Consider the following 18,081-nt stretch of genomic DNA (forward strand, 5'->3'; position numbering starts at 1 on the left):
CGTTTCCTTTTTCAGCTTTTTGGGGGCTTGGAATGGCATTTGGACTGTATTTGAAACAGTCAATTTCTTACTTTCCCCATTTCATCCTACAATTAAAAAAAAAAAACACGACCACGTTTGTGATATCATTGTGACCCATTCCCTTACCTCCTCCAGCCGCCATTACACAAATAATTGAGAAAATATTTAATTTAAAACTTTTAAGACACCTCAAACTAAGCACCCCACCTTTTAAGGTAATTTTTTATATTTTTTGACAAATGTATGTTAGTGATAAAATCATTCATTCTTTCATTATCAATTTGTAAGTGTCAAACTAAAATGTCTTACACTACCCAAAATACATGGATTAATCAATAATGACAGAAAATACAATTTCATTTCAAACTGACTTTTTTTTACTTAGAATACATATCAACACAACTGCCAAGTTCTCGACTCTCAGTGAACGCAACGCCAGGCCTCAACAATCGCTAACCGATGCTAGTTTGTTCAATATCTGGCTTGCTGGCCTTAGACTAACAAGGCAATGTCATGGCGTTGCTTCAACAAAGTTGTGTTGTAACAGGTCGTCTTTCCGCTAAATGCGCCAAATGTCTGTGGCTGGGATCGACAAGTATTTCGCACGTCAGTATTTAATCGAAAAATGTCGTTTGATGGTTTCTTCGCATTGTCTGACTTTTATTTTTAAAGCAGTGTCATCAACGCGGGCAAAGTTTACAAATCGTGTCGATATTGCGTTGGGATCTCGTTTAATATATATATTTTTGTGTTTCTCAGCGCTATGCGAGCCGAATATCTTCTGCAGCTAAATCTTCTCCGACTAACATAAGCAAAGAGCTTCTTAGCGATAATGAGGGCCCCACGTTGCAGGACTTCATTTCTGGAGAACTATCCGAGAAAAAAAACTGGGAAGAGTACAAAGGCAATTTGAAAAAGCAGAAAGGTGAACGGTGAGTTTGTTGTGAGCATTTTAAAATTGGATTTCTTTTTGATCGTTTTGGACATGCACGACGAACAAAAAAGCACAATACAGTGTTCCCTAGAGTTTAGTCATAAATCCGTCTCATAACCACCCGTATCAAGTGAATTCCTGCGAAATGGGAACCATATTTATGTAATACACTGCGAGACAAGGAATCTGTTTACGTGTGCGCATTGTTTCACACGCAGTGTCGCTTATCCGGGACATTTTGTCACGCAAAGCACAGCGGGACTTGCAGTTTAAGAGGCAAATGATACGTGCAAAACGCTTAAAATATGTTTGACTTGATTTTACCCGGTATATATCATGTTCTTCGATACCTGCCAACCTCTGCCCATTATTTATTGATAAACAACTTTCCAACGCAGCACCTATTTACTCACAGGAAGACAGACTATGTATATCCCCGGGACAATATAAACGGTGGTAATCTGAGTTGTTGCTTTTGGCAATAATGCTCGCAGACGTTTTGCTTCTTTACTTAAGTTTTGTCAGAAACATCCAGATGGATACTTCTTGCATCCAAACATGACAGTACGTCACTCTAACAGGCGGAATACAAAAACCCTTGTACTAATGTCCCAGGCGCAAACTACTTTTCTATAAGCGAACCACATTCACTCTCCTACTCTAGCAATCTTCAATGACGTTGGCATTTGCTGCCAGAGGCATTTTTCCTATTTGGCACCATTTCTGAAAGGTAACCTTAACTCAAAAAAATTATTACATTAAATGTTTTCAACATTTTATCCGAAAGCGGGACTATCCTACTATAAGATAAATGTATCGGTGCAATTAGGGATATAATTCCTTAACACTTGTTTGACCAATTCTGTACTTCATCCATACCTGTCAACCTCCACGGCTCCATGCCAGTACAAACTGTAGAATTTTCCTATACAAAATAATCGTACACCATATATTTTTTTTCCTGAATGATGCATGATGGGGAATCCCGAGGCAGCAGACGCATGCGATTGACAAATTTGCGTTTTCCCGGACAGATTTCCTTGTACGTCATACTTGTCTTAAAATGCATAAAAACACACTTTGTACGGCAAAACCGTACAGGTTGACAGGTATGTTCATTCATGACATAGGCCAAATATGTTCCCTGTTACAGTGCACAGCAGTAATAGGGGGGACATTTTGTGGTTGCGTTAGCCATTAGCACAATTGTAAGCTAACAACAATAATGTCTTCGATATTGTTACTACAAACCAGTCCTGGAGAACATTTTACCACACCAAGCGTCCCACAAAAAATGTTTATTGTTGAAATGTCTATTGCATAGTCTTTATGTACTATACTGGGCCAGATATGCATTAAAATATATATTTCTCCATAGGCTTCGTCTTCCACCCTGGCTGAAGACCGAAATCCCAATTGGGAAAAATTTCAACAGACTGAAGAATTCTCTGAGGGACCTCAATCTTCACACGGTAATAGCGTTTCCTGTTTTTACACAACCTTTCCACACACATTAGACCAGAGGATAAGACATCAATAGCCATATTTCTTACTAAGGAATAAGACATGTAGGCCTCCTTTGTATTTATTAATGGTTGCAAACTTTATTTTCATGACTGTTTTGCTTTTAGCATCACTTGAGGACTCCCCTCCTTTCACCGCCTCCCTATTTTTAATACATTTCCCGATTGTCAATTAGTTTCTAACATATTCTTCAGCGAAGATAAATTCACATGTGCTTTCATCTTATTTTTTGGTAATCACAAGCTTGTTTTCAATTTCTAGCAATTTTTAGCTTCTCCCTCACTAAAATACATTTCCTTTGATTGCCTCCTTGTTCGTAATAATTGTTCCGAAAACCAATTGGTTTTGGCCATATTTATTAGCAAGGATAAAATGCATGCGCCTTCTTTGTATTTATTGATGATCACAACTTTTTTTCCAAGGTTATAATTTTGTGCTCCTCCTTGATCTGCTACCTTATCGTGGTGGAGGAGTTTGTGTGTCCCAATGATCTTAGGAGCTATGTTGTCGGGGGCTTTAAGCCCCTGGTAGGGTCACCCATGGCAAACAGGTCCTAGGTGAGTGGCCAGACAAAACGCAGATCAGAAGACCCCTAATGATGAGAGAAAACTTTGGTCCTCGATTTCCCTCGCCCGGACGCGGGTTACCGGGGCCCCCTTCTGGAGCCAGGCCTGGAGGTGGGGTCCGCTGGCGAGCGCCTGGTGGCCGGACCCTTACCCACGGGGGCCGGCCGGGCACAGCCCGAAGGGACGACGTGGGACCCTCTTCCCATGGGCTCACCACCTGTAGGAGGGGCCAAAGGGGTTGGGTGCGCAGAGAGCTGGGTAGCAGCCAAGGGAGGGGTCCTTGGCGCGACGATCCCCGGCTACAGAAACTGGCTTTTGGGACATGGAACGTTACCTCTCTGGCAGGGAAGGAGCCAGAGTTGGTACGTGAGGTTGAGAAATTCCGACTAGATATAGTCGGACTCACCTCTACGCACGGCTTGGGCTCTGGTACCAGTCCTCTAGAGAGGGGTTGGACTCTCTTTCACTCTGGAGTTGCCCGTGGTGAGAGGCGCAGAGCCGGTGTGGGCATATTAATTGCTCCACGGCTCGGCGCCTGTACGTTGGGGTTCACCCCGGTAGACGAGAGGGTAGCCTCCCTCCGCCTTCGGGTGGGGGGACGGGTCCTGACTGTTGTTTCACCAAATAGCAGTTCGGAGTACCCACCTTTCTTGGGGTCCTTAGAGGGTGTGCTTGAGAGCGCGCCCCCTGGGGACTCCCTCGTACTGCTGGGAGACTTCAACGCTCACGTGGGCAATGACAGTGAGACCTGGAGGGGCGTGATTGGGAAGAACGGCCCCCCTGACCTGAACCCGAGTGGTGTTTCGTTATTGGACTTCTGTGCTCGTCATGGTCTGTCCATAATGAACACCATGTTCAGACATAAGGGTGTCCATATGTGCACTTGGCACCAGGACACCCTAGGCCGTAGTTCGATGATCGACTTTGTCATCGTTTCGTCGGACCTGCGGCCGCATGTTCTGGACACTCGGGTGAAGAGAGGGGCGGAGCTGTCAACTGATCACCACCTGGTGGTGAGTTGGCTTCGATGGTGGGGGAAGATGCTGGCCTGACCCGGCAGACCCAAGCGCGTTGTGAGGGTATGTTGGGAACGGCAGGCAGAATCTCCTGTCAGAAGAAGTTTCAATTCACACCTCCGGCAGAACTTCGCCCATGTCCCGAGGGAGGCGGGGGACATTGAGTCCGAGTGGACCATGTTCCGCGCCTCCATTGTCGAGGCGGCTGATCGGAGCTGTGGCCGCAAGGTAGTCGGTGCCTGCCGCGGCGGCAACCCTCAGACCCGTTGGTGGTCACCGGCGGTGAGGGATGCCGTCAAGCTGAAGAAGGAGTCTTATCGGGCCTTCCTGGCCTGTGGGACTCTGGAAGCAGCTGGCAGGTATCTGCTGGCCAAGCGGAATGCGGCTTTGGCGGTTGCCGAGGCAAAAACTCGGCCATGGGAGGAGTTTGGCGAGGCAATGGAAGCCGACTTCCGAACGGCTTCGAGGAAATTCTGGTCCACCATCCGACGTCTTAGGGGGAGGAAGCGGTGTTCCATCGACACTGTGTATAGTGCCGATGGGGCGCTGCTGACCTCGACCTGGGACGTTGTGAATCGGTGGGCGGAGTACTTCGAAGACCTCCTCAATTCCACCGGCACGTCTTCCTTCGGGGAAGCAGAGCCTGAGGACTCTGGGTTGGGCTCTCGTATCACTGGGGTTGAAGTCACCGAGGTTGTCAAAAAACTCCTCGGTGGCAGGGCCCTGGGGGTCGATGAGATCCGCCCAGACTTCATTAAGGCTCTGGATGTTGTGGGCGTGTCATGGTTGACGCGCCTCTGCAACATCGCGTGGACATCGGGGACAGTGCCTCTGGACTGGCAGACTGGGGTGGTGGTTCCCGTCTTTAAGAAGGGGGACCGGAGAGTGTGTTCCAACTACAGGGGAATCACACTTCTCAGCCTCCCTGGTAAGGTCTATTCAGGGGTACTGGAGAGGAGGGTCCGCCAGGAAGTCGAATCTCGGATTCAGGAGGAACAGTGTGGTTTTCGTCCTGGCCGTGGAACACTGGACCAGCTCTATACACTCTTCAGGGTCTTTGAGGGTGCTTGGGAGTTTGCCTGTCCGGTCTACATGTGTTTTGTGGACTTGGAGAAGGCATTCGACCGTGTTCCTCGGAAGGCCCTGTGGGGGGTGCTTCGGGAGTATGGGGTACCGCACAGTCTTATCCGGGCTGTGCGGTCCCTGTATTCCCGGTGCCAGAGTCTGGTCCGCATTGCCGGCAGTAAGTCGGATTTGTTCCCGGTGAGGGTTGGGCTCCGCCAGGGCTGCCCTTTGTCACCGATTCTGTTCATAACTTTTATGGACAGAATTTCTAGGCGCAGCCTTGGCGGGGATGGAGTCCGGTTTGGGGGGCCTCAGCATTGCGTCACTGCTTTTTGCAGATGACGTGGTGCTGTTGGCTTCCTCAGCCCGTGATCTTCAGCTCTCGCTGGAGCGATTCGCAACCGAGTGTGAAGCGGCCGGGATGGGGATCAGCACCTCCAAGTCCGAGGCCATGGTTCTCAGTCGGAAAAGGGTGGTATGCTCCCTCCGTGTCGGGGAGGAGGTCTTGCCCCAAGTGGAGGAGTTCAAGTATCTTGGGGTCTTGTTCACGAGTGAGGGAAGGATGGAACGGGAGATCGACAGACGGGTCGGTGCAGCGTCTGCCGTCATTCGGACCCTGTACCGGTCTGTCATGGTGAAGAGGGAGCTGAGCCGAAAGGCAAAACTCTCGATCTACCGGTCGATCTACGTTCCTACCCTCACCTATGGTCATGAACTTTGGGTCATGACCGAAAGAACTCGATCCCGGATACAAGCGGCTGAAATGAGTTTCCTCCGCAGGGTGGCCGGGTTCTCCCTTAGAGATAGGGTGAGAAGCTCAGTCATCCGGGAGGGACTCGGAGTAGAGTTACTGCTCCTCCGCGTTGAGAGGAGCCAGTTGAGGTGGCTCGGGCATCTAATAAGGATGCCTCTTGGACGCCTCCCTCGGGAGGTGTTCCGGGCATGTCCCACCGTCAGGAGGCCCCGGGGGCGGCCCAGGACACGTTGGAGAGACTATGTCTCTCGGCTGGCTTGGGAACGCCTCGGGGTCCCGTCGGATGAGCTGGAGGAAGTGGCTGGGGATAGGGACGTTTGGGCTTCCCTTTTAACGCTAATGCCCCCGCGACCCGACCTCGGATAAGCGGAAGACAATGGATGGATGGATGGATAATTTTGTGCTTCTCCCTTTAGCATCACTTGTGGAATTCCTTCCTTTCATCGTCTCCTTTTTAATTATTGTTCCGATTGTCTATTGTTACAGCCATATTTCTTAGCTAGGATAATGATGTGTACACTCTTTGTATTTCTACATAACTGCAAGCTTTACATGGTTATCATGTTTTTTTCTTCAGCATCACTGAAGTTTTGGCACCCATTGTTGTTGCACAACATTTCTAAACTGAACAAAGAAAAAGGCACTGTGGGAGGGATCCCCGCCAATTCCATATTGGCATTTTCATGACGTTTAAACCATTTGTAAACTAGCATTTTATCGGACATTGACTAATAGCAGACAGGCAACTTAAAGACGTAACTTTATCATACGCAACAACACCGTAAAGTTTTAATTGGTAAGTTATTTGGGTACAGAAAATAAATATTTGTAAATGTCATATACTCTGAAATTGGTCTAACAAGGGGCTGAAAACTCCTTATTTCACACAGTAACAGGAAAACAATGTAAGGTGGAGTTGCCGTATCTTGGGGTCAGCCGTCCTCATACAAATTCCTTGAATGGACATGTTCCGTCAGGTATGCGAAGAGGCCAGATGTCCCAACATCGGCGAATGCTGGGGAGGAGGAGAGTACTCTACAGCTACTGCTACCATCATGGTCAGTCTGAACATCTCCCAACTAAATATACATCATGGATTTAACACTCTTAAGGTTCATTTTTTTTCTCACGGCTAGCTGATGGGAGACACATGCACCCGCGGATGCCGCTTTTGCTCTGTCAAAACCGCTCGCAATCCGCCACCTTTGGACCCCAAGGAGCCTTACAACACGGCGGAAGCTATTGCGGCATGGGGGCTGGACTACGTAGTGCTAACATCAGTGGACAGAGATGGTAGGTGGGGCTTCCTGATATCTGATTAATTCAGTTAGTCATTGCTCTACTCCCAATGAAATTTTGTTTTGTTGATTATAATTAGCACATTAGTTTGTATTGCCAACAGTGTTGGGAATGACGCCATGATATATAACGCTGTTACGTTTCTGACCGTCTAAAGGGGTTCGTTACTTTGACTTAATTGAGACGAGGTGTGTTGGCCTGGAAGGGTGTTTACATTCGTTTCACTTGTAAGTAAACCATGACATACAACTGTAAACATTAGGGGACACACCGCACATGCACATTAACAATGTGGCATCATGGGTAGAGTGGTTCTTAATTTATTAAGTAAACAACATCACATAGAGAGAGGGATTGGAAAGTCACTTTATATTGTCTTACTGTTGGCTTTTGTTGTCTACATAAAATTTGAAGTGTGGTTGCCTATTTCTACTTGACCAGTGCCTTAGGTTGTATACAAGTCCACTGTAGACATAAAAATGGCAAATATTTATTTCAAAATTGTGAAGAGAACAACATACATACAACACCATAAAATAATACAATGTATTGTGTATTTTTATTCTTACACAGCAAATCCCAAAAATCACATGCATTTGAAAACACAATCAAGAAAATGTAGTTGCATAATGTAAAGAAAACGCAAACTAAAACCTGACTTTTCTGGCTTTTCTTGATGCAAAATCATCGATAATATCGTGATAAGCAAACTAGGCCCCTATTTCGTGATTAATTCTGATTACAGTAAGGACAGTCGGCTCATAAATGATTTTGTATCACATATTTCATCCATTTCACACAGTTCAGAAAAATGTGCATTAGTTTGCCCTGTATTTTTAAAGTTATGAATAATGTGCGTTATTTGGAAGACAGAAGCCACCAACTGATATTTTTAAGTATAGTAATTCAATGAATACTCCATCTGCCTGTCATTTTGAGAGAGCTAGTCAGAGGTGACCTTTCTCCCGCAAGGCCCGTCACCTTTGCTTTTCTTTGCTCGCCAACCTGAAAGTCAGTCTCTCTGCACACTTTTGCAGCAATTAACGGCATCAGGTTGGCCTTCCTGACCTAAAATGTTCCCCTATCTATCTCTGGCTAACAAGGTCACAACTCCATTAATTCCACTCTGGTGATTTCTACACAATGCACATTACAGTTCTATTACATTCCCAACAAAAGAGAGACAAAGTGGTTTTGGTGACAATATCGCTATTACATTCCCAAAGACTGAGATAAAAGTGAGAGACTAAGTGGCTACCCTCTCGTCTACCGGGGTGAACCCCAACGTACAGGCGCTTAGCCGTGGAGCAACTAAAAAGAGTCGGAATTCAACATCTCTAAAACGGACCATTCGAGTCGGATTTAATTTATTAACTCCATTTATATTCTGTACTGCTGATTCTTATGTTATTATGTTGTTTAGAGTATTTTTGTTGCACTTTAAGTGTAGGAAAAAACCTGTTGCTGGTGAGGTGCAATAACTATTACAAGGCTCTATAACACAACTACCTGTCTGTTCTTCTTTATTCAACTAACCCAAATACTGCTCAGGAAATTTTACATTTTTTCACATAACTTATTTTTTTCAAGTAACGGAAATAGTTACTTTGCCCTGGTAACTAGTTACTTTTACTATAAGAATAACTCAATTACAATCTGTTACCTTTTGGAAGAAGTAGTGTGTAATTATAATGTGAGCTTCTAGTCCTGTAAAGTACTTTATATTGTTTTACAGTTGACTTGTGTTGTAAACAAAATGCGTGAAGTACAGTGCCATGCCAATTTATTTAACTGACTTTATTATTGTTTACTGCCGATTGTTAGTTCATCATATTGATAACTGTTTGTCTAATTCTGCTCAGAAAATTTCCAATTTTTTAAGATTCAACAACTTCTTTTTAAAGTAACAGAAATGGTTACTTTCCCTGGTAACAAGTTGATTTTACTAGGATAAGTCAGTTTTTAACCCACTTACTTTTTGGAAGAAGTAATGGCAATATATAACAAATTCCTTTTTTGAAGTCACGTGCCCAACACTGATAACTACTACTAATAACTGATTTGGCTATTACACACCAAATTAAGTGCTATAAAAAACAGAGTAACAACGGCTTTATAGACAACATTTAAAAAGGATCCCCCTAATGGTCTCTGTATTTATGTCTTCGCTGGCTAGATATCGCTGATGGAGGGGCGGAACATTTTGCCAAGACCGTTTCTCACTTAAAAGAAAGGTAAATATTTTATTTTCTTACTTTACAAGAAAAGGGGTCATCAACGTGGTGCTTGCGGGCACGTGGCGGCCTTCAAGAACTATGAGTAGCTTTTAGGTCACATTCAAGTCGAGTCACATTTGTCCGTATAGCCAATCAACACAAAATGTCTCAAAGAAATGCAAATACCACAAAGACACCATTTCCTGATCTGAACCGTCATGCTGGCAAGGACAAAAATCAAAACTTCAGCATGAGAAAATTATTAAACATTGAGAAGGGACCACACAAATGGTAATCCCAATTCCAGAAGGACTACGCTGCAGTAGATGTTACAAAACAAAAAGATCAATAAAAAACATAGCTAACATGTAAAATTGTCCAAAAAGTCCACGACAGCAGCGACATAGATTCTCAACTGGCTGGTCGATGCAGATGATGACATGCTTCCAATCCAGGTGCTGGTCCGCTGACACACATTTCTTCTTCCTTCTCCCTCATTTCACCACCAACCAGACGGCCTGAGAAGAACAGGAAAAGAAAAGTATGCGGTCGGAATCGGTCATAAGCTAGAATAGAAGTGTGTCTTAAGTCTCATCTCATCTCATTAGCCGTACCGCTTATCCTCATTAGGGTCGCGGGGAGGCTGGAGCCCATCCCAGCCATCTGCGGGGAGTGGGCAGGGGACACCCTGAACTGGTTGCCAGCCAATCGCAGGGCACACAGGGACAGACAACTCATTCGCTCATTCACACTTGGGACAATTTGGACCAGCCATTTAAGAATAGAATAGAATATACCTTTATTGTCATTGTTACAAAATGGGTTAAAATATTGTCACAACGAAATTGGGTATGACCACTCCAGTTTTACACATTCACAGTGAGGTATGAGCAAGAAGATAAAGGAACAGAGAAGATAATGTAGGGACAATTTGGACCGGCCAATTCACCTGAAATGCATGTTTTTGGAACGTGGGAGGAAACCGGAGTGCCCGGAGAAAACCTACGCAAGCACGGGGAGAACATACAAACTCCGCACAGGAAGTCTGGAGCTGGATTTGAACCCACGACAGGTTCCCATGACATGAACTGTGCCGCACAAGCGCTAACCACTGCGCCACCGTGCTGCCTTAAGTCAAGATTTGAAAATTTCCACTGAGGTTGAAGATCTTCTCTCAGAAGCCAGCACATTCCACAGCACAGGGGCCCAAATGGAGAACACTTTCGAGCCTGCAGACTTCTTCTTGGCTCTTGGAATCACAAATAGACCGGCATTCTCTGAGCGGAGGCTCCGAGCAGGGTCTCTGGCCTTTTCGAAATCCAAAATCAAGAGACTTCAGCTAGTACAAAATGCTGCAGCGAGGCTTTTAACTAAGAAAAGAAAGTTTGATCACATTACCCCGATTTTAGGTAATCTGCATTGGCTCCCTGTTAGTTTAAGCTGTGATGTTAAGGTTCTGTTGGTAGTATACAAAATCATGCATGGACTTGCTCCTTCATATCTTTCAGATATAATCTCCCCCTATGTTCCGGTCCAGAGCCTTCGCTCTGAAAATGCTGGTCTACTAGTGATCCCAAGAGCCAAGAAGAGATCCGCAGGTTCGAGAGTGTTCTCCATTCGGGTTCCGTTGCTGTGGCATGCTCTTCCCCCTGAGATTCGATCCGCAACCTCAGTGGAAATGTTTAAATCTTAGCTTAAAACACACCCCTATTCTATAGCATGTGAATAACCTATATTTTATGTTGACAATATCAGGGGATGGTGTCATAACTGTCTGTAGTTTGAAATTGCCTTTGATCTGTGCAGCCATTTGAAACACTTTGTGATTAAGGGCTATAGAAATAAACATGACTTGACTTGAACATAGGGAGAAATCAAATCAGAAACATAAGAAAGGGCTAGTCCATGCAAACATTTGTATGTCAGTAAGAGAACTTTAAAGTCACATCTTCCGCTTACCGGGAGCCTAGATCTATTTCAGGAAGAATTTAAAAGCTTTGTGATCATTCATTCATTCATCATCTGCAGCGCTTATCCTCAGTAGGCTCCCGTGGGTGCTGGAGCCCATCTCGGTTATCTTTGGGCAGTGGGCAGGGGACATCCTGAACTGGTTGCCAGCCAGTCGCAGGGCACACAGAGACAGACAACTCACTCGCTCAGTCACACTTGGGACAATTTGGACCAGCCATTTAAGAATAGAATAGAATATACCTTTATTGTCATTGTTACAAAATGGGTTAAAATATTGTCACAACGAAATTGGGTATGACCACTCCAGTTTTACACATTCACAGTGAGGTATGAGCAAGAAGATAAAGGAACAGAGAAGATAATGTTATAAAACAAGGGGGATAAGGCTATAGTTATAATTTACATGGTATTTACACAAGAAATGTCGGCATGTGGGTTGTTACATACAGTGTTGACGTGATACCGTTGGTATCGCAAGGGTTGTGCAATATTGCATTTGGTGCAAAGTCATCATAGTGCAAAATAGTCAGCATATGCATTGGTGCAAACATAGACATCATAGTGCATAAAAGGAAATGGTCAGACATTGTGAAAAATTGTCTCTTAGTCGCTGAATAATTGGCCACCCCTGAAATAGACAATCAAAGACGAGAATAAAACACATCCCCATGTCAGCCAGTAGTATTGAACGTCAAGTGGAGGGGCTGACAGAAAGCGTGTGTGTTTCAATTTGATATTTTCTGCTATAAGATGTCATTGGTGAATAGTTTTGTAGCTGTCCGTATCACTTTTTTTTTGATTATAGTTCATTGTTGATGAAGAGTGGTTGATTCTTATGGTCAAAAGTTGAAGTCATGGATGTCTACAGGCCTTTCCACATGTTGCTCACATTCATTTTTTAGTTTATTGTTGAACAAGAATAGTGTTGGATAAATGGGTCAGTTATACGATTTCAATGTATATCCATGTTGTATATTTGGACTAGTGTAAAATGACACCCAGTTCGATATAAAAATTTTTTGTGCGAGTCATTAATCTTGTTTTGGCACACTGATTTACAAGGAAATTTGAAAGTGTCACTCCTCACCGAAAAGGTTGCTGACCCCTGACTTAAACTAATAGCATACATTTGAAAAAAAAGTTTACAAAAATGAAAGGAATTTTGCATGTATGAATGTATAACAGGTTACTTTTAGCTCTAAACTGAATTAAACTAATTGAACCAAAAAAGGTTTTTGTTAAAATTCCCAATTGTGTAGATTGCAGACTAATAATAGTAAAAAAATAGATATTTTTTTTCTCTTTAAGACCCAGTATATGTATATTATAGCCAACCTCAGTGGTGTAAAAAATAATTAATTTAAATCAAAGCAGAAAGACATCTACTATCTCATAAATATTATTTCTCATGTAGACTTATAGATTTAGAAATTTGTGAAATTGTTGGCTGCTCCTGCATCGTTCTTCAGTGTCATGAGAGTAACACCAGCTATTCTTGTCTTGTCCTTGTCTGAAATTAATCCTTGGTCGCAAAAGAAAATATGAAGGTAGACTTTGAATTTAGTAAAATGGTATCCTTTGGGGTTCTAGTGTGTCTTCTTTGAATGCACACACCCTGCTCCATTCCCTGTTACAACGCCCTCTAATGGTGAATTATGACACATTAATTATAAACTCTTGAAAAAAATCAAATCAATCGGATTTGATTACATCTAGCTACTGGAGTACTGGTTCAAGGGTTTGTATACCTTTTTATGGCCAAATCCAGGCACTTTATAAGCACTGTTAAGGCCATTTAAAAAAAAAAATTCCAGTACCTTCAAAGGAAGAAATCCAGCGCTGATCAAAAGAATGTTTTATTTGTTGAGTTTAGTTACTAAAGTCCTAGCATGCTGCTAGTTCATACTTTGTGCTATATTGAGCTACTGCTATCTATGATCATTTTGTGTCATTGGCCGGCTTTAAACTGACATCGATTCTGCCTCAACAATGTTTGCAAAGCTTGGCTACATCACACTTGTTTACAAACACAGAAATGGGATCTAAAGGTGTTGGCTAAAAATTGAATTCAATACGGAAGACAAAAAAAAAATAATTGTATGTATAAAAAGCAGAAAAATAAGGCAAATTCGGCCTCGTTTTAATGATATTGTTTGCTCCGAAGCAGAGTGCATAAAATCTTTCAACCGACTGCAGATCTTTTGCTTTTTCTTAAACTTATTTTACTATATACCTTTGTGTCTTTTCAGAGGATCTGTGTCTAAATTGGTGAAAATAGAATTAAGTTCTTTTTTGCATTTCATCATTTATTTATAGCTCTGAAGAGTTAAAATGTTTAATTTATAATATATTGTTTTGCAATTTCAGGGATTTTTGTGTTGTTGTTTAAATCTGTTCAGTGTGTAAAAAGCTGAAATTGTTTTGTATTTTAATTTTTTTTGTAGATCCCTGTATATTTTAATTTATATTCCATGTATGTTCAGTGATCCCCTGCAAAACATATTAACAAAATAGTGTGTAATGTTTTTTTAAAAATTGATAATATATCATTAAAAACAAAAAATTCTGAGGAGCTGTCACTGACCCCTTTTCTAAATGGAGTTTTTCAATTAGGTGTGACCAGTAAAGGGGAGGTTATGTTTCACATGACTATGCCATAATGACAAGCCACCAGAGCAGGCGTTTTTCACGCCTCATGAAATATGTTCATTGATTGCGTGGACTGCCAAAAATGGCAACAATTTCAAGCCTTTTGACCCAAAATTCAATCATTTCCTGACCTTTAAAACGCAATAGTCGTCATGTTTATTTGTCTAGCCCTTAATCACAAAGAGCCTTAAAGGGCTGCACAGAACACATATTATTGCAAACTACAGAAAATTATTACACCACTGCCTGATCTAAAACCTCTGAGGGCAAGGAAAAACTCAGAAACCTCAACATGAGGAAAATGAAAACCTTATGAAGGGACTGCACACGAGGTAATCCTCCTTCCAGGATGACCAGGCTGCAATGGATGTTGCAATAACAAATAATACACAGATATTGTCAACACAAAATATAGCTTATTCATATGCTATAGAATAGAAATGTGTTTTAAGCCTAGATTTAAACCGTTCCACTGAGGTTGCAGATAAAATCTCAGGGGCAAGAGCATTCCACAGCATCGGGGCCCGAATGGGGAACTCTCTCGAACCTGCAGATCTCTTATTGGCTCTTGGGATCACGAGTAGACCAGCATTTTCAGAGCGAAGGCTCCGGACCGGAAAATTGGGGAAAATAAATCTGAAATATATAAAGGAGCAAGTCCATGCATGATTTTGTATAATACCCACAGAACCTTAAAATCACAACTTAAGCTAACAGGGAGCCAATGCAGGATAGCTTAAATAGGGGTAATGTGATAAAACTTTGTTTTAGTTCAAAGTCTCGCTGCAGCGTTTTGTACCAGCTGCAGGCTCTTGATTTTGGACTTCGGGAGACCGTAGAGTAGTGCATTACAGTAATCAAAACGGGAGGTAACAAACGCATGAATTATAATCTCCGCATCCGACTGAAACAGCATAGGGCGAATTTTATCAATGTTGCGAAGATGGAAAAAAGCTGTTCTAGTAATATTCTTAACGTGTGTTTGAAAGGGCGGATTGGGGTCAAATATGACACCTACATATTTATTCAAGAATTTTCATGGATTTACAGCCCCTGGTCGGATCCTGTGACTAAATGAAGACGTTCGTATGCCGTTCATTTCATTCAGGAACCCTCAGATCCTGGTTGAATGTCTGACGCCTGATTTCCGAGGTGACCTTTCAGCAGTGGAGAAGATTGCCTTGTCGGGTCTGGATGTGTACGCGCATAATGTGGAGACTGTCCGAGAGCTGCAAAGGTACACCTTGACTTTGCATTTTCTCACTCTTTTGAAGTCAAAATCCAAATTAAGCAATGATTTTTATTTGAAAAATAAAATCACAGATGTCTGTTCTTTCCTGTTCCAGACATGTCCGAGATCCCCGAGCCAACTTTGACCAATCACTGAGTGTTTTGAAGCATGCCAAAAAGGCCAACCCTGCTCTCCTTACCAAAACATCCATCATGCTAGGTTTGGGAGAGACAGACCAACAAATTCACAACACACTGACTGGTATGTGTTGCGAACACGTGCATCATTTATCGGGTCTGTCCTAATGCTGTTTTTTGATGCTACAGAGCTGCGAGAGGCTGAAGTGGATTGTCTTACCCTGGGACAGTACATGCAACCCACCAAACGGCACCTCAAGGTAAAGAAAAAGCGGTCCAGGACGTTCTAAAATACAGTATATTAATCTGTTCTGAAGTGGAGATGGCAAAGTGAAATTGCCGTATAGCGAGGGATAGAAACACATGCTAATTAGCTAATACGTTCCAAACACTTGTTAATTAAGGTAAAAATGTTAAAATTGACTATATGTATCCTTACTAACAAAATAGTATTTAGTAAATTCCAAACCTTGATGAGTAATATGAGTATGGATGTAAAGAGAGGACTGTATGAGAGTGTGATTGTGCCGACTGTGTTGTATGGTTCAGACACCTTGAGCCTAAACGCAGATTTGAGAAGGAAATCAAAGGTTTGGGAGATGAAGTGTTTGAGGAGTATGTTAGGAGTGACAAGATTGGATAAATTGAGAAATGAAATTGTGAGAGACAGAACTGGAATAGTAATGGAACTGAGCAAGCGAGTGGATAAGAGAGTACTCGGTTGGTTTGGACACATGGAGAGGATGGATGAGAAGCAAATGTTGAAGAGGATCTATAGAGCAGAAGTAAATGGAATGAGACAAACAGTAAGCCTGCGATTGACGTGGATGGATGGTGTTATGAGTGCACTGGATGAAAAGGGTCTAAATTATCTTGTTGGTGATAGGAATGAGTGGAGAGCTGTTGTGAAAGTATAGTTGGATGTTTGGATGTGTTTTAAGGGACGGGCACGGCACCTGTATGATGCGGCAGGGGTAAACCAGTGAAAGCTGTCGGGCCCTGCTGTTGAACAAGTGTGTGTTGTCACCCTGACCCGAGTGACAGGGCCGCTTTCTTGCGTCCCGTTTCATCTGGAGGGACGAAAGTGTGACTAACTTGGGTGCAGAGGCACTTAACTTGTTTGGGTGTCGTTTGGGTTGGCCATGGTCAAGTTTGTGTTTATTGCTACTTTTTCCTTTTTTTCTTTTCTTTGTTTTTGTGTATGTGTTCAATGAGCTTCAATGATGATTCCAGCCGAAAGATGGCATCAGCAAGTAGCATTTTTTAAGTTACATGCACCACTTTTCTGGGCACATAAAATAATTATTGATGTCCTGTAGTGTGGAAAATGCAGTCAGTAAGAGCCAAAATAAAATCTTACATCGTAAAGGGATAACATCATAAGGTAAGAAGAAGAAGAATTTTCTTTTATTGTCATTCTTGTGCCCATGTACACAGAATGAAATGTCGATACATCTGACCCACACAGTTAAACTGTAGCGATGTAGCCGCAGCCGAACAGGGCGCTGTGATTTTAGACCCAACTGCTGTGTTGGACCAAACCCCCCCAATTCCAACCCTTAATGCTGAGCGCCAAGCAGGGAGGCAATGAGTACCAATGTTGTCTCAGGTATGACTCGACCAGCGACCTCCCAGTCTCGGAGCGGGCGCCCTACCCACAAGGTCACTGAGCTGGGTAGTTGGAAACGCCGTATCCGAGGGGTCTACTGTATATATGAAATAAAACTAATGATGGCAATTTCTGTTTAGGTGGATGAATATATCACACCAGAAAAGTTTGCACACTGGGAGAAAGTGGGAAATGACATGGGATTTGTCTACACTGCCAGCGGGCCGCTGGTTCGATCCTCCTACAAAGCAGGTCAGAAGTCAAGAGACTTGTGAATAAAAATAATAAAATTAAAACCCCCTTTTTCAAAGGTCACTTGCAGTCAAATGGGATTCCCTTTGTCTTGGACGTTTTCCATTCATTATCATAAACTTGTCTCATTTTTCCACAGGAGAATTCTTCCTGAAGAATTTGCTCAAAAGGAAAAAAGCAGAGGCAGCAGCAGCAGCAGATAAATAGGAAAGCACTCCTGCTTTTTCTAAAATTGCACATATGCACCAGTGCTGTAAACCATTGTTTCAATGATGACAACGTATGCACACTCAAAATATAATAAAGATAATTATCATGAAATGTGTAAAAAGAAGACAACCCAAGAGTTCAGCAGAAATACTCAATATTACTGCGCATCGGGGACAGCGAATTCCATCCCCGGCCTCCTTGTATGCCAATTGAAATAACAAACATCAAATTAATTAACACAGCCCCAAAACGAATATTCCATTATTTGGATTTTTTTTTTCAAACATAATTTAAATATTATGAAAAATATGCTGTTCTAAAATTAAAACTATGGAAAAATTAAATTGACATTTTATTAATCTTTTTCTAAAGATTTATTTTGAGACATTTATTCATTGAAACCTTGTTTGATCAATTAAATTATGGCAACTCTTGGGCTTCAATATCCCCGACCTTTTATTTGCCTTTATTTAATGATGCCATCTTAATTTATTGAATGAATAGTCTGATGTTTGCACTTAATTACTTTCCTTCACAAATGCGTACGTCAAATCAAATGTCCACATTTTTTAACAACTTTGTAACTTATTACGTTCTCTTATAATGAATTAAAACTTACAAACTGTA

At 42.5% G+C, this 18,081-nt stretch overlaps 1 protein-coding gene across 1 annotated transcript; it reads left to right on the top strand.

The window, feature by feature from the left end:
* Nucleotides 1-457: 457 nt before the first annotated feature.
* On the top strand, nucleotides 458-18,081 carry lias (lipoic acid synthetase). The gene is made up of 11 exons (XM_088342778.1): nucleotides 458-627; nucleotides 781-953; nucleotides 2,334-2,427; nucleotides 6,858-6,938; nucleotides 7,017-7,173; nucleotides 9,356-9,413; nucleotides 15,124-15,252; nucleotides 15,362-15,507; nucleotides 15,573-15,643; nucleotides 17,133-17,244; nucleotides 17,384-18,081. The coding sequence occupies exons 1-11, from the start codon at nucleotides 535-537 to the stop codon at nucleotides 17,449-17,451; spliced, it is 1,182 nt and encodes a 393-aa protein (XP_088198904.1). The 5' UTR covers nucleotides 458-534; the 3' UTR covers nucleotides 17,452-18,081.

Source organism: Urocampus carinirostris, chromosome 8, assembly GCF_059441175.1.
Source record: "Urocampus carinirostris isolate Australia breed hairy pipefish chromosome 8, RoL_Ucar_1.0, whole genome shotgun sequence".
NCBI classification, from domain to species: Eukaryota; Metazoa; Chordata; class Actinopteri; order Syngnathiformes; family Syngnathidae; genus Urocampus; species Urocampus carinirostris.

What these genes read in the sequence shown, in the direction of transcription:
- lias (XM_088342778.1), top strand. Translation starts at nt 535, where the DNA reads ATGGCGTTGCTTCAACAAAGTTGTGTTGTAACAGGTCGTCTTTCCGCT. An exon ending in ACTGTCCGAGAGCTGCAAAG is followed by an intron (nt 15,253 to 15,361) that starts GTACACCTTGAC and finishes TTCCTGTTCCAG; the next exon opens with ACATGTCCGAGATCCCCGAG. An exon ending in CCACCAAACGGCACCTCAAG is followed by an intron (nt 15,644 to 17,132) that starts GTAAAGAAAAAG and finishes ATTTCTGTTTAG; the next exon opens with GTGGATGAATATATCACACC.